The following is a 14931-nucleotide window of genomic DNA, read 5'->3' as shown; positions in this document are numbered from 1 at the left end:
TTGAAAATGCATCTTTGTTTGCATGGTCCTCTGACACTGCATGTGAACAAGCATCTATGGAGAAAAAAGACAGCAAGAAATGCTTGTCTGATGCAGAAGACAAAGATGAAACATTTAAAGATTTCTACACCAAGTTTTTAAAAAAACCAGCAATTTATATTTTGGAAAAAAAAACTTTATTTGGACAAGCGTCTGCCTGAAATTCACCAAATTGTTTCAATCTTTGTGGAAAAGTAAAATCTTCTTAAACATGTTTCTGATTTTAAAGAAAAAAAAAAGACATTAGTAAGCGTCAAAAAGCCTCAGAACACAAACCCTGAGCAGAAGCCAGCATGGAAAATTTCAGAGCCTAAAAATGAAAATACTCCTGAATTTGCAGTTGAGTCCATTTTCTGCAACCTTAATATTTATTCTGTGGTGCTCCTCTCTTTTATTGCTACAACAGTTGCAAGATATGTGTTTGTCAGGTTTTTAACTTCTATTACAGATATCACTCCAGAGGAGTTCATATCACAATCCCCTGAAAAACAGAGTAAATACTACCAGATGAAGCAGCTGCTTTCAGAAATTTTATCAGTCCAACTGGAAAATGTTCACATTTTCAGTGTATTAAATAGCCCAAGTCAAACTCAAGGGGTTGATGTTTGGTTTGCAGTTTATGGTCCACCTTATTATAAAGCAGAAAAACTTAATGGCAATGTAGCAGCCTCCAGAGCATGGGTAAGTATCCATACTACGTATGAAACCACAGCATGTTCTCATTGTGTCTATTCAGATAATATCCATTGCCTAGTGAATACGCATACTTAGAATGACTGAGCGAGTAATGTGTGAGAAAAATGGATAGTTTTGATCAGTGAAGTGAAACAAGCTTTTAGCACTTATATTAAAAGTTTCAAATATGAATGTTTCAAAAGCCAGTCTATAGATACACATTAAGTCACCCAAACACAGTGAGCTTTTAGGAATGTGAACATGCTTTTCCTATTTAAAAGACTGTAAAACTCTGTATAAAGGATGTGCTTGGCTGTTGCCTTTCTACGTGGTGTCTTAATGTTTCAATTTTTAGTCCTCTACACAGAAATGTTCTGTAGCTGAAACTCACAAACCAGTTAAAAGTTCCAACTTCCAGAGTTAAGAGGGCAAAGCAGTAAAATAACCACTCTCCAGTGGAAAACCAGGTTGGAAATGTGCATTGACAATTTAGTAAAGTTCCTGCCCCTCTTGCAATAAAAGTATCAGCAAGAGTTATATGACTTGCTCTGTTGGAAACGTGTCTGTTGGTACAGAGAGGCTGAAATAAGAGTTATGTTTGAACCTGTGCTGCAGTACTAACTCACTCTTGCCAGAAAAGGTATTTCTTCATTGCCCAATGCATGTCCACCCTTCCCAGTATTTTTAAGACAGAAGTCCAAATTAAAAATACAGCTCAGATGCTATCTAAATAATCCATCAGAACCATCGGTGATTAAGATTTACCCACTCAGCTTATGATGAATATGATGATATTTTTGTCCTCTTTGTGCTTACTCATGCTACAATTGACTTATACCAAGGCTTTGGCCTTAACAGATGCCAGACTGACCTTCCTTTGGCTGGATAGGGTGAGGTGGATGTTGGAAGGAAGCGGCACAGCAATCAGTTTTGAAAATAAATAAGACTTGGGCTTTTCATTGCTGTCATTTGTGAGTTTCCTTTCTGTGGAAAAGTCAGATGAATGCAACTAATTGTTCTCCACAGCTGGAAAACATCTTGGATATAAATATCACCCAGATTGGCATTGATGAATGCGTGACTGCAAACTGCACTCATAGCAGTGGCTGCATCAGCAAGCATGAACAGAGTCATGTGCCAACAATAACCACAGCTGGAAGTGTTTCACTGGTATCTGTGACAGTCCTGAGTCGTGCCCTGTGTGGCTGTGCAGCTCGGGAGAGTCCTCATCTTTCCTGCTCCTCATACCAGACAAACCCTTGTCTCAATGGTGGCACATGTGTGGATGCTGATTTGGGCTACAGGTTGGTAAAGCTTTGGTGTGCAAACAAAATGCTTCTAGTTCAGTCTGTAAGGAGGATGACTGGAAGCTTGAGGAGGCATCATTGCATGTCTTCTCACTGTGGCAGATCTGAGTTTTGTTATACTTGACACACAGGTCTTGCAAGCAAACGTCTATTTTCAGGTAGGTACTTAGGTTTTCATAGTCTCTGGGAAAACCTTGGGAAGTTTGCAGGCTGCACCAGTTCCATTAATGCCACCCTGCAAAATGCTCTTATTTTGTGTAGCCTACCTTAATGCTGTTAAACATCTTAATCGCATCACTTACGTCACTTAATAACCTCTTCCCCACATTTCTTGCCTCATTTTTTCTCCAAAAATGACATCTCATAGATAAAATAATATAAAGATGAAAAAAATGATGGGACTATACTAGCTCAGAATGAGCCTGGTCCCCTTCCAGAAGGCAAGCCTTAAGCGTGTTTGCTTAAAAATGGTCATCCCGACACAGGAAAGCAGAAACAACTGGCCAGCTTCTTCTGAGCCCCCTTGATAGGGGTGACAGGACTCAGACTGAAGCTGCAGAAGCCCTCGTCATGGTAAAGATCTGAGTCTGACATTGCTGCTCAGATGTAATCAACCAGGGAAATTTTGCTGCCCAGTAACCCTTGGTAGGCTCTGCCACCCATCGTTTGGTCAACTCTGAGGTTTCTTTGCCTCTGTTCCATTTTCAGTAGTTTTGTGAGTGATCTTTTTCTGCATCCTGCCCCTGTCGTTCTGCTCTCAGCAGGTACTAGCAATCTATGGGAAGCAGAAACTAAGAAATAGGGGCCCACCTGGTCACCCTCCCTGTCCTCCTGCCCATTTCTGTTGCTCCTTTGGTTTCCCCCTTACAGGTTTTGTTATTGTCATGCTGTGATTACTCTTTTCTACAGAATCCCCAGAGTATGAAGGAAAGAACACTAAGCATCTGTTTTTGATAGTGTAAAGGAAATAAACCAGCTTGCCATAAGAGTGAAGGTGTTAAGATCTACGGCCATCACACCTCTTCTCACTTTTTCTAGCTGATATTACCTTCCCACACCCTTCCGGGGAGATTACAACTGGACACAAGAGGAGAATTTTTCACAATGAGAACAATTAGCCATTGGAATAATCTCCCCAGGGAAGTGGTGGATTCCCCAACATTGGACATTTTTAAGATTCAGCTGGACAGGGTGCTTTTGCCAAGAAAGGTTGGACCAGATGATCCTTGAGGTTCCTTCCAACCTGGTATTCTGTGATTCTATGATTCTGTGATTCCTTTGCTTTCCCTGTCAACATTATAAAGTCTTTAAACAAGCTGATAACTAAGCCTAGTGAAAAGCGTGTTTCTTTTTTTTTTCTGAAGAGATTAGATGTTTTCATGTGCTTTGTATATTACAATGGCTCCATTGTTTATTCACAGAACATTCTTGCATAGACATATTATCATTTAGAACTAAAGCTAAACTGTGTTTGTACAAACAAGTCAACAGGGAATGTTTTATGAGGGGAGTTTTGCTAGTGCTTAACCCGTGCTATGGCCTAGGCAACATGGGCTCCTGTGTTTGAAGTGGAGAGTCCTGCTGTGGGAAGAGCCCTTTGCGACTTCTGCTTGGATGGTGGATTTTTGCCTTTATGTATTTTTTTAATAGATGCAAATGTTCTGCAAATTTTCACGGACCAGACTGCCAGCAGACAAAACACAGCTTCAGAGGCCATGGTTATGCCTGGTTCCCTCCTCTTAAGCCTTGCTTTGAGAGCCGCATCTCCTTAGAATTTATCACCGAAGTCGGCGATGGCCTTCTGTTGTACCACGGACCAGTGGCGCGAGGGCAGCCTGGAGAACGGGAAGATTTCCTCGCTTTAGGTTAGCACCTTAAAGAGTATTTGTTCTTTGTGTTTGTGTGAAGGTGAGATTCTACTTAGAGTTGATAGGTTTTTTTTAAAAAAAGGGTTCAGAAGGTTACTTTTGGAGAATAAGGATAATGCAGAACAATTCGCCAGTATGTCCAGTTTGTATCCTGTGTCACTGTGTTAGAAGTTGGATTTTTTTAAGCTGTCTAAAGAACTCCTCCAACTAAAGTCTAACTGAAACAGTCGTTTCAACTGAGTTTGAGTGGGAACATGGTTAGTGCATATCCAATAAGATTCTTTCCTTTGCAGAGCTCACTGGTGGCATCCCATCGCTGACCATGAGCCACAGCTCTGGTGAGCTTTTCCTGCAGCTGTCACGAAAAGTTAATGTTGCGGATCGACGCTGGCACAATATTAAAATTATAACTGATGGAAAGGCAAGTGTAAATACGGACAATCCTGTGAAAGCACTAATTCATATACCTAGTTATTCCTTCCAAATCCTTCCTCCCTTCTGTAGAGCTCTTTTATCAATCAGTCTTTCATCATCTCTGCAACAGCAGGGATTGAAGTTTGTCAGCTCAGATGTCCCCTTAGTCTTGAAGCAGTGAAGCCAAACAAGGCCTGGAGAAGTCTGACCAATTTTAAAACTGGCCCTGCTATTTTCTTTGTTTAGTGATCCTATCTATCGCTTAGACTACAGAGCTGTGATAATCCAGGGGCGAAATGCTTCCTTGACTGATGGAGTGAAATATCCTTAATTTCTCTGAGTGGGAAACCTTGTCCCAGCAAGTGACTTTAGACATGCAGCACAAAGGAGATAGATATGCTTTTGTGTAAGGGGAACATCTTGCTGATATAACACTGGTGAAGGCATCTGCTAGGCTCCCCCTTCCTCTGCTGCATAAGACAAGCTGGGGGGCACGTCAGGATCTGGGATGGGGAGTCTGGCAGACCGTCTACTCTGCTAGATTGTCTCTCTGGGTTCTGATTTGGCAGAAAACTCCAAGAAAATCCCATCTTCCCTCTACTGTGTCAGTGACTTGGCATGGTCATGGTAGAGTCAGATCTTTCTCTTGTGTGGCTCCTTAGTTATATGCCATGTGCAATAACCTTCCAGATTAGTATGTGGAAGTGCTTTATTATTTTAATAAAGTTTCCTGCACTGTAATTGCTATTTACTATTCTCCCTTCTGCTAAGTGAAAGAAAATGTGTAATTAAAATGTAGACGCGTCTCTGGATGCAATTGTTTTAAATAATGCTTTTCTCTAGAAAGTGAAGCTGATTCTTGACCACTGTGTAAATGTCTCAGTTAGAGACAGTGACAGTGTCATTAAGAAGATCTCCCAAATGGATCTGTCTGCCTGTGAAGCCTCTGGAGAGACTGTGGGATCTCAAAGGTAAAAAAAATCCAACAAGAACTGGAAACATAATTACTCAAAAGAGCTAAGGAAAAAGGGGGAGAAAAAAAATCAGCCAAGTTGCTGTATTTTGCATCCCACTAATTCTTTCTTTCCCTCCCTTCCCTTCAGCATGGGTAAGGTCTTCAGTGGCCATCAGCCCCTGCAGCTGGGTGGAGTTAAGAACACTTTGCCTTACCACAATTCACAAAGGCGCTTCAGAGGGTTTGTTGGCTGCATACGCAATGTCATTGTTGATACTAAGGTAGGACTACTAAGACCAGTCTTGGGTTTACTGCTGTTAACTGTAGACACCTGATGTGATGGTTCTTTTTGTCCTTTTCCAGGTCTATGATTTAGAGCACCCTGCAGAGTCCTTGAACAGTGCTCCTGGCTGTGTCCTTACGGACGAAATGTGTCAGAGCGGTGGGATGGCCTCCTGTGGCACCCACGGCAAGTGTGTTGGTGGTTGGGATTTCCTTCGCTGTGACTGTTCCCCAGGATATGCTGGACCAGCGTGTGAAAAAGGTACTGCAAGTTCTAGGAAGAAATTAGTGGTGAGGATCTGTGGGAACAGCATCAAACATACTGCTCTAAATTTGCCACGACTTTGAACCGAGTAGCATAATAAGACTATGCTGTACTCTGGGAATGATTTAGATCTGCAGCGATATAAAGGTCCTTCTAACTCTCGTTGAATATAGATAATGTCACAGATGAGGGTCTTGTTGAGACCTACTTTACTTTGCAGGGGACGCAAGTGGTCAGATGGGTTGTTTTGTCCTTTTCATCACACCATCTTGTTTCTCAGTGGTGAAAGATGAAATGTTCTGCATTGTGCCTTCTTCCTCTGATCATACTGATCATAAAATGTAGTTTAATGAACATGGTACTATTTGTCACCTTCCAGTGGTTATAAGAGTGATGAGGTTGCCAGCTTGGTATGCTCTCCCTATGAAACCTGGGGGCATAACCCTCAAGTTATCCTCAGGCCCAATTTTCCATCTATAAAATGGGGATAATTGCACTTGCGTCTGTCATTGGAATGAATTGAAGGTCGTGCAATGCCCCTAGACCACAGCAGTGAGTGCATGTGGGGACATAATATCAGGCTGGCTCTAGCAAATGTGCTATCCCCTACAAAATCAGCATGAAATATGTCTCAGAGAAAAAAAGCATGCAAGGGTGGATAATGAAAACCTCAGAGACATTGTAAGAAAGTGCAAAATTTTAGCAGAATTAAAAAATTTAGGAAAAAAATTATTTATCACCTAGTAGCCCACAGCCGTGTTCAGGGTACAGGGGATACACACTTGAAGTTGGCTCTGTCATGCCTATCTCAATACCTTCAGCAGCCATTGCTCTGAAGCAGAAATCATAAGTGAGTTACAGGTGTTTATTGGGACTTTACCTGCCCTGTGTCTGCCTTCTCCCTCTAGGTACAAGGCACAAATGATGGGGTTGATCATAACAGTCTATAATGAGCACCAGTGCCCCATAACTTTGGGGGCTTTGTGTAGTGTTGGAAGAGAATTAGCCCCCTCAGTCCTGTAGTTTGAATGAGCTACAGGTGAGGATGAGCAGCAGTGAGCAGCTGGAAAGGAGCACACGCAAGCTAGCGTTGAATCAATGTGTCGTGATTAATAGGCAGGATTGGTGGTGTATAACACATATCCTTTTAGCTCAATGCACTTACTTTTCCTTCTTGTATACAAAACAATAATACCCTGTTCAGGCAGCCAGACCCTCTCTTCCTTTCTCCATCTGCCACACAAGACTTGAAAGGTGTAACAGTAAATTACTCAGCGGAAGCTCTGTCCGACGGGGTGAGGACTGGAATCATAATTGGCATACTCCAGGCCTGGAGCCTTCACTGTTTAAAGTGTTTATAATGACCACGGAAATGGTTACTATAGTTCAGTTATTTGTATTAATGTTTTGCAGACAGATGATACTGGTTTATAAACATCTGCCTAGATTTACATCTTACTCTGTTTTGCATTATCTTGGCATGCTGGTTCACAAGCCCAACTGCTGTACCGGCTCCTACCCCTCACCACTGTGGGACAAACCAAGTGCTCAGAAAGTAATTACTCGAAATCCGTAAGTCATATCTTGATGTTATAGGAAAACTTTGATTAGTTCCAGCTTCTTCTAATATATTGGGCTGCAAAATGCTGGTGTTCAGCTGGTGCTTTATGAATGGCTGAGCCATGCTCACAGCAAGGAGAAGACAGCTGAGGACAGGAGTCACTGTGGTGTCCTGAGAAAACCCATCGCTGCTCATCAGCTAGAGCCTGTAGCTGCAGAGAGAGTGAGCAAGAGAGAACAGTGGGTTAAGAGGAATAATATGAGGGGAATAAGCTAGAGGAGAAAAGAAAACACGCTTCAAGAAAGAAAAGAGAGAGGAGAAACAGTGAGAGGAAAATAGAGTGCAGAAATGAAGTCTCTTGATCATTTGATATTTCATGTCCTGGGAACCAGATTAAATACCCCAGGATGAGCTGGGCACTCTTTGGATTTCTACTTGCATGACACTGACCTCAGATTAGCTGTTGGTGACCCAGCGTTCTTCCTGTCTAATAACTAACTTGGACTGTGTCTTTATTTGGTAAGAAGAAACTTCTTTTTTCAACTAAGCTGTGCCCAGAACAAGGAGATCTAGGATTGCTGTCAGGGAGTGAGATTGAAATGGGTGCCTGCTGTGTAAGAGCACCAGGATCTGGGTGGTTTTGTGGTTTTTGATTTCCACAGAAGTGTGCAGTACAACTTCATCAAACTCTGCTGGACGACTCTCAGATGGATTCCCCAGGATGATGGGGAAAGAATTAATTTCAGTGCATTTTCCCTAGTTAAAATAATAAACACTGACTTAGTCTCTCTTTGTAATTAAAAACAGATACATGACACTTGACTCTGTGCCTGTCCTGAGGCTTTCCTTTTTTTTGGTCTTCAGATCAATACCAACTACTTTACTGGAAGATGTGTTTCAGATCTAAAAAAAAAAAAAAAAGTTATTTGGCTTAGTGTAGGAGTGATTGGGTAGAATGTGTAGCTTGTGACAGGCAGCATGTTAGAGACAGTATCTAATTGTCCCCTTCCTGCCTAAATTCTGTATCTTTGATTTGTTTTTTTTCTCTTAATTCCCTTGGCAGTGGGGGAGTGCTTTCCATGATGCTTCATTACGTTGCCAAAATTTCTTAAGAACTAAAACTCTGACGTTCAGAACTGGTTAATTCTCAAACAGCAGAGATCTGAGGGAGCAGTAATTTCTGAGATTTTTGCTTTGGTTTTGTGTGTGTTGTGCTTAGTTCTTCCAGAATGGGCTTTTGGAAGGGACAGTTGGATCCATTATGAGCCGAGAAGCATCCTCAGCAGTCATAGTACTCAGATCCAGCTGATGGTGCGCACCCGTATCTCCCACAGCACCCTTCTCAGCTTGGCCTCTGCAGATGGGAATGGATACATCCGACTGGAGGTGAGCAGTCCAAAAGCCACTCTGTTTCAGTGCTCTTAATTTGTCATGGATTACCTAAAAAGAGAAAAGGATGCAGTTTCCGATTAAGGACACCTATTCTGTAATGTAGTAAAGAGCAAGCATTTTCCACATGAGGGTAACTACTCTCATTTTTGTTGTCCTCCTCAGTATTACACGTCCATAGCATAGATTCTAGTTGTTTCACTGCCTGCAAAATGTACAGGTGAGTGCATGTGATACACGGGAATGGGGAAGATTGTTTTGTCCTGTTTGCCTTTTCCCTTTTCTGTCTCTGGCTATAAAACTTGTCTCTACGTTTTTGTTGCTGTTGAAAAAAGCTGTCTGGATTATATGAGCTAGGCAGAGGCTAATTATTCCAATTATAACAGGAGGGTCAGCTGGGAAGACTTAGAGGTAGACATCAGTAGGGAGAAGGCTGATAAAAAGGTTCATGTGAGTTAGAAGAGTGGCCTGTAAAGAAAAGAGTTGATAATTCCTGGACCTGCAGTTTTCTTGTGGTAATTTTTATCTGGGCATAAAGCACTTAAAAACAAGACTGCCATTTTAATTTTAAAAACTCAGGTCCATTTCTTGAGGCAGGACTGTGTAATAACTTTTAGAAGTGCATTTCTGTTATTAAAGGTTTTTATCATCTTCCTCTAGGTGGTTGAGGGTTTCTTTAGCGTTAACTTCAGCTTGGGGGACAAAAATCACTTTCTGAGAATGAGGACATTACGTATAAACAATGGCCAGTGGGTTCTTCTGACCATGGAGCGCTACAACAATGAATTTACCCTGCGTGTTAACAGTGGTGGAGGTGATCAAGAAGTGACCTCTGTCTTGGGTACGAATAGATGGTTCGAAATGGATTGGTCAAGCATTGTGCTAGGAAATCACCTTCCCAATCATTCAGAGAGCGATTTCCAAGGTAAGTGATAATGATGGGTTCCTAAAAGGAGGGAATTAAGTCCTAGAAGTGGCATCTTTGAGTGTATTGGAGAGTCTAAAACACAGGTAGGAATTCCCATGGAGACTACTATGCCCATGAAATCCCACCTCCTCTACTAGGGAATTCAGAGCCGATGTTGAACTCTCTATTTGCCATTGTATCTGGTCCTAGTGAAGATGTGAGATTTCCTGTATATATTAAAAAATAGCACTTCAGATTTTTATTTCCCATGCCAAAGGCCCCAAGCAGGGAACTCATGCTGTGATCTTCACTCCCCTTTTGCCTCAGAAGGGTTTGAGGAACAGATACAACACCTCCCGGTAGGAGGAGAGGGATTTGCAAGGCAATTCATGGTGCTCTTTCCATTTCCTGGGGTGGAGTGCTGGGACTTCGGGATTGTGGCTCAACAAGAAGACAGCTTTTTCCATTCTGTTGCTTCTTGTTCAGCCCCAGTTTTAAGATTATATTTTAAATCTGGATTAATTTAGTGGAGCTGTTCAGGTTCATAGCACATTTCTGCTAAATCATTGCATTGGTACAACCACGCTGTCCTGGAGAAGTATTGTTGATCTGTAGATTGGCCAGAGGACATAGGCACATGTCCTGTAGCTCTTCCTGTAAAATAAAACTGATAAGCAGTTTAAGGACCTTTTTGTAAAATGTCTTAAGTTTTCTACAATGCTGTAAGGTCTCCTGCATATGTGTTGGGGGCAAGGCTTGAGGTGAAGTTGCTAACTCAATGTATTTCTCGGTATACTCCCCTGCTTTGACACAGGTTGTATGCGTGATGTCCAGCTGAATGGTCAGCCGCTTCTCGTGGAAGGCAAAAGCACAGAGTTTGGCTTAATTCTGAGGCGGCAAGGTGTCACGATGGGATGCCATTCCAGTGCCTGCAGCAGCCAGCCCTGTTACAGCCCTTTCCTTTGTGTAGACCTGTGGAGAAAATATGAATGCCGGTACATTAAGCTTTTGTTTTCATTCAGGGGTGGTTGGGAAGCTCTTTCTTTCCACCTTAGTTCAGGCAACTTGCTTCTAACAGTGAAATTCCCTGCTGCTGCTCGCCAGAGAGGGGCATCCCAAGGACAAATCCTGCTCTCCATCTCATCTCCCATCATGGACCAAACTTGCCTTTTCCTGCAAGTCTGATATGGAACCTATTTACTCCACCATTTTTTTCCACGGTGAGAAGATCACAGGCCAGTGAGGAAGTGAAATGGCCTTTGATAAAAGGTGGATTGCAAAAGCTTTGGTCTCTCCTTCTCTGTGTGAAAATATATATGTTCTTATACAGCATATATTTATTGTGTATATATATGTATAAAATATATATTGCATATACAATATATATTTACATATATTTTCTGTAAATAAGTTGAAATTAATTGTACTTTTTATGAAACAGTGAGACTTTCAAAATTAGACTGTCACAAAACTGGAGTCTAAAATTGGCTGCCCAGGGTCAGAACTAAAGCCCACCAGCTGGTATCCTACACAGTTAGTTCCTTGGAGAAGATCCACTCTAAAGAAATTTTTCAAAATATATATTAAAATATGCAAATCAAAATACAGGCATTTCTGTTAAAAAAACCAAACATACTTACATGCAGCACTGGGAGAGGAAGCCGCTTGAATTCCTTCAATTCAGCCAAAATTTGGCACTTCTGAGGCCTGGTGATTCATTGCTGAAAGAGGCTGTGAGATGGTCTTAAGCGTGTCTTGGGACACTCCTTTCTTCAGTCTACTTGTGAAAGAACAATATGAAGGCTCTTCCCGTTATTCACTCGTATTTCTTCTTTGGATTGCAGAAAGCAGGCCTCTGCCCTCACAGTATTCCTCCATGGCCTCTCCAATTCCATATCAGAAGAAATCACTTTCTCTGCAGTCCTAAAAGACAAGATGGGTTATTCTGAGGAGGTCAATGACATCTCTCCCAAAGGTCCAAATGAACATTACAAAGCTTATACTAAGTGCTTGCTAGCCATTTTCCCATTGATCTCAGCTATCAATTTCCTTCTAGGGGTTTTGAACACGTCTGTACAAAAAGGGTTAGTCTGTTCAGAAATTGATGGATCCCTTTTTTAAGGAAGGAGTGAAGCTCTTCTGCGTATCTTCTAGTTAGGGAAAGCAGAACATATGTTCAAGTTTTCGTAAGCCTACTAGCTCACTATGTTAGACTTTACATGTATTTCATACTCTGAATGTGAATTTGTGGTTTGCTTGAAAAGGCTTTAAAAAAATAGTAACAAACTTTGCACAAAACAACATACAACTCCAGGTGCTTTGCTTGCCTGAAAGATATCTTCTGCTTTTGTTGTTCAGGTGTCCAGCTGGGAAAGTAGAAGTGACTGACAACCTTACAGGGCTCAGACACTGTACCTCATCACCTTGTGGACACTGGACCTGTAGGAACGGGGGTACATGTGTGGCTCAATCCCAAGACAAGACTATCTGCCAGTGCCCCGAAGGTTACAAGGGAAGATGGTGTGAAATTAGCCAGGTGAAGGCTGGAAGACCCGTTGGACTCAGCTCTGGCTCTATTCTGGCAATCAGCATGTGCCTCCTTGTCTTCCTAGGTAGGAAAGCAAATACTTTTTTTTTGTCATTTTGATCTTGTTCCATTGACACAAGTCTGCTTTACCCTTGGATGTTGTGATCAGTGTTTCATTTTTTCTGGAGATCACCAGTTAGGAGTTCATTTGAGGATCCTAAGAGACAGGCATCAGCACATAGTTACAGTTTACTTGCTTTGAAGCCTGTTCAAGCAAATTTAGGACTTCTCTCTTTCAGAATCACTTATTTTCAATCCTTCTTAAGTAAGAGCGTTCCATCTATGTGTGCAAATCTGTGAGCAGCCACATCCATCTGACACCCCCACCTGCCCTGAGCCCTTATACATTTGTAATAGGTAGGACCTACAGCTAGTACCTGCTATTCACATATCAGGAAGGAAGAGATCTTCCTCTAGAAAGTTTATGATCTTAACAGGCAATCCTCATTAAGTGTGTGGGGCAGAAAGAGATGTTCACAGTGTGTCCAGTTTCAGGTGCACTTTGGCTGAAAAGTTACTAACAGCGTAAAACTGCTTTCATATTGATAAACCGCATACACATCTCAGAATAGTGAAGACTCCATGATTATATTACACTTGTAACCTTCATTAAAACAGTGTTTACTTACTTTGGGTATCTTATTTACTCAGGACTGGTGAAAGGCCAGAGATTGGCCAAAATGCCTTCTATTTAAATGGATTTCTTTAGGTAAGTGAAATACCCTTTTAATGAAGTTTATGATGTAATATACATAGATGATTCTTTACATTCCTGAATACAAGTTGTTTATATATTAACAATTACACGTTTCTTACCTGGGAATTTGGTTCTCAAATTAAGAGTTGATTTAATATCTCAGGAGTCATATAACTACTTGTTTATCATGCATCATACTTTGCCATATGTCATGTAACAAATACATGTCTTTATTTCTTCCAGCACTCTTGGTCTCCTACACGGTGTGGAGTCAGTGGGGAAGTTCAGGGTTTCGGAAAGGAGGAATTTACCACATTCCTGAAGAGCGTGAAAGCTGGGAGGATGTTAGAGAAAATGTCTTCAATTATAATGAAGAAGGAGGTGGAGAACGTGACCAGGTATGATGCAGCATCAATCCAGTCTTTGCAAATCCAACCTATTCTCACGTTCCTCACCTTTCTTTCCCAGATCTTTTATTTAAGTTATTGTTCTTATCCAAAATTGGCTTTTTTTTTTTTTTTTTTTTTTTTTAAACCTGAAGTATTCTTGAGTGGGAGGCTTCTATTTCAACCTGATCTGTACCTTTCACCATGCTGGTCATCTGTGGCCGCCTTTGAGGGGGCTGCTCTGGACACAGCACCCTTGCTTTAGCTGAAGACCATCATTACGCAAAGGGATTTGGTAATGAACTTAGCCCTCTGAACTAGGCCCTCTCTTTTCTTCAGTTTGTAGAAAACTCACAGAATCCAGTTTTGTGTTGCACTGAGTTTTAAAACATTTTTTGGAGCCTGTTTCTTTTTGCGTTGTTTCTCTCTGATATTTGCATTCTTTTTTTTCCAGAATGCTTACGATATAGATGAACTGAAGAAACCTCTCCATACCATTCCCCACTTCTCCATGAGGGCAGCTGCTCCACACTCCAGGATACCCACTGGCCCAAAAAGAGACTCACTCCCAAAACATGCACATCAAAACCAATCAACAGCAGCTGTTACCAGTGTCCCAGACTTTAAGGAATATGTTTCTCAAATCATCTGGGATGCAGACAACGATCTACAGAGTCTTCCAGCTGACACTGTTCATTTTTACTGCTTAGAAGGGCAATGCTCTCTAGCAGGGAGCCTTAGTTCCTTAGACTCCATTAGTGGTGATGAAGATCTAAATTATGATTGCCTCCAGGAGTGGGGGTCAAAGTTTGACAAGCTTAAAGGACTTTATAAGATCTCAAATGAACTGTAACTGGAGTTAAAGGAACTTGACACATTGCCATGACATATGGACACTACTTTTAAAAATGCCCTTTTTTATATAAGTTACATCAAGTAACTTACTTGATGCAAGTTTTTAGTTACAGTAGTATGATACACTCACTTTTCCCAGGAGTGATAATCTGAATGGTCTTTTTATATGCACTCTACAAACAGTTATTTAATGGTAGAAGTGCAAAGACTTTTAAAGCATGAATTTTCTTGAAAACTTGGGAATGTAGGATTTGTATAGAATAGCATTACAATATCCCTTTTTATTTGTGTAGACCACAGTGACTTACTAGAATTATCCTGGATACAAGAACTTGAATTATTTTCTCCATAGTATTAATATGAATCCTATCAGGTGGGTGGCGATGGGTAGGGCATTTTTTTAAATTGCATTCATTGTAGACTGTGAAAGAATTATTACAAATGTTAAATATAAAACATTTTAAATTTATGGTTTTCTTGTCAGCTTTTGTCTCATCCTCCTAAACTGTAATCTCCCTTGACATCACACACACCACCTCACTCACTATTACAGGCTGCCCAACCGTGTGAGACTTTTTCTGCCTGACCCTTTTTCTAATTACCTGTAAAGAGGGGGAAAGAGTGGGAAGATCCTAGCTGTGAATAACACTTTGCTGGTGTGACAATTTTACACTCTTAAAAGCGGGTGTAAGTCCTGGGAAAAGTTTCTATTCAGTAATCTTTTATTTCCAACTTTGCTTTTCA

At 41.2% G+C, this 14931-nt stretch overlaps 1 protein-coding gene across 1 annotated transcript in view; it reads left to right on the top strand.

Moving 5' to 3' along the window:
- Positions 1 to 14185, top strand: part of LOC104250445 (neural-cadherin) — a 57819-nt gene extending 43634 nt beyond the window's left edge. Inside the window, exons 21-33 of the mRNA XM_059815470.1 lie at positions 488 to 720; positions 1741 to 2018; positions 3672 to 3886; positions 4183 to 4310; positions 5147 to 5274; positions 5407 to 5539; positions 5622 to 5802; positions 8586 to 8752; positions 9416 to 9680; positions 10477 to 10657; positions 12021 to 12274; positions 13190 to 13344; positions 13787 to 14185. Coding sequence (XP_059671453.1) covers positions 488 to 720; positions 1741 to 2018; positions 3672 to 3886; positions 4183 to 4310; positions 5147 to 5274; positions 5407 to 5539; positions 5622 to 5802; positions 8586 to 8752; positions 9416 to 9680; positions 10477 to 10657; positions 12021 to 12274; positions 13190 to 13344; positions 13787 to 14185 — 2717 coding nt within the window. The remainder of the gene's footprint in view (positions 1 to 487; positions 721 to 1740; positions 2019 to 3671; positions 3887 to 4182; positions 4311 to 5146; positions 5275 to 5406; positions 5540 to 5621; positions 5803 to 8585; positions 8753 to 9415; positions 9681 to 10476; positions 10658 to 12020; positions 12275 to 13189; positions 13345 to 13786) is intronic.
- Positions 14186 to 14931: the final 746 nt, after the last annotated feature.

Source organism: Gavia stellata, chromosome 3 (genome assembly GCF_030936135.1).
Source record: "Gavia stellata isolate bGavSte3 chromosome 3, bGavSte3.hap2, whole genome shotgun sequence".
NCBI classification, from domain to species: Eukaryota; Metazoa; Chordata; class Aves; order Gaviiformes; family Gaviidae; genus Gavia; species Gavia stellata.
Note: the sequence above shows the minus strand (reverse complement) of the source record. Positions and strands in the feature narration are given on the sequence as shown.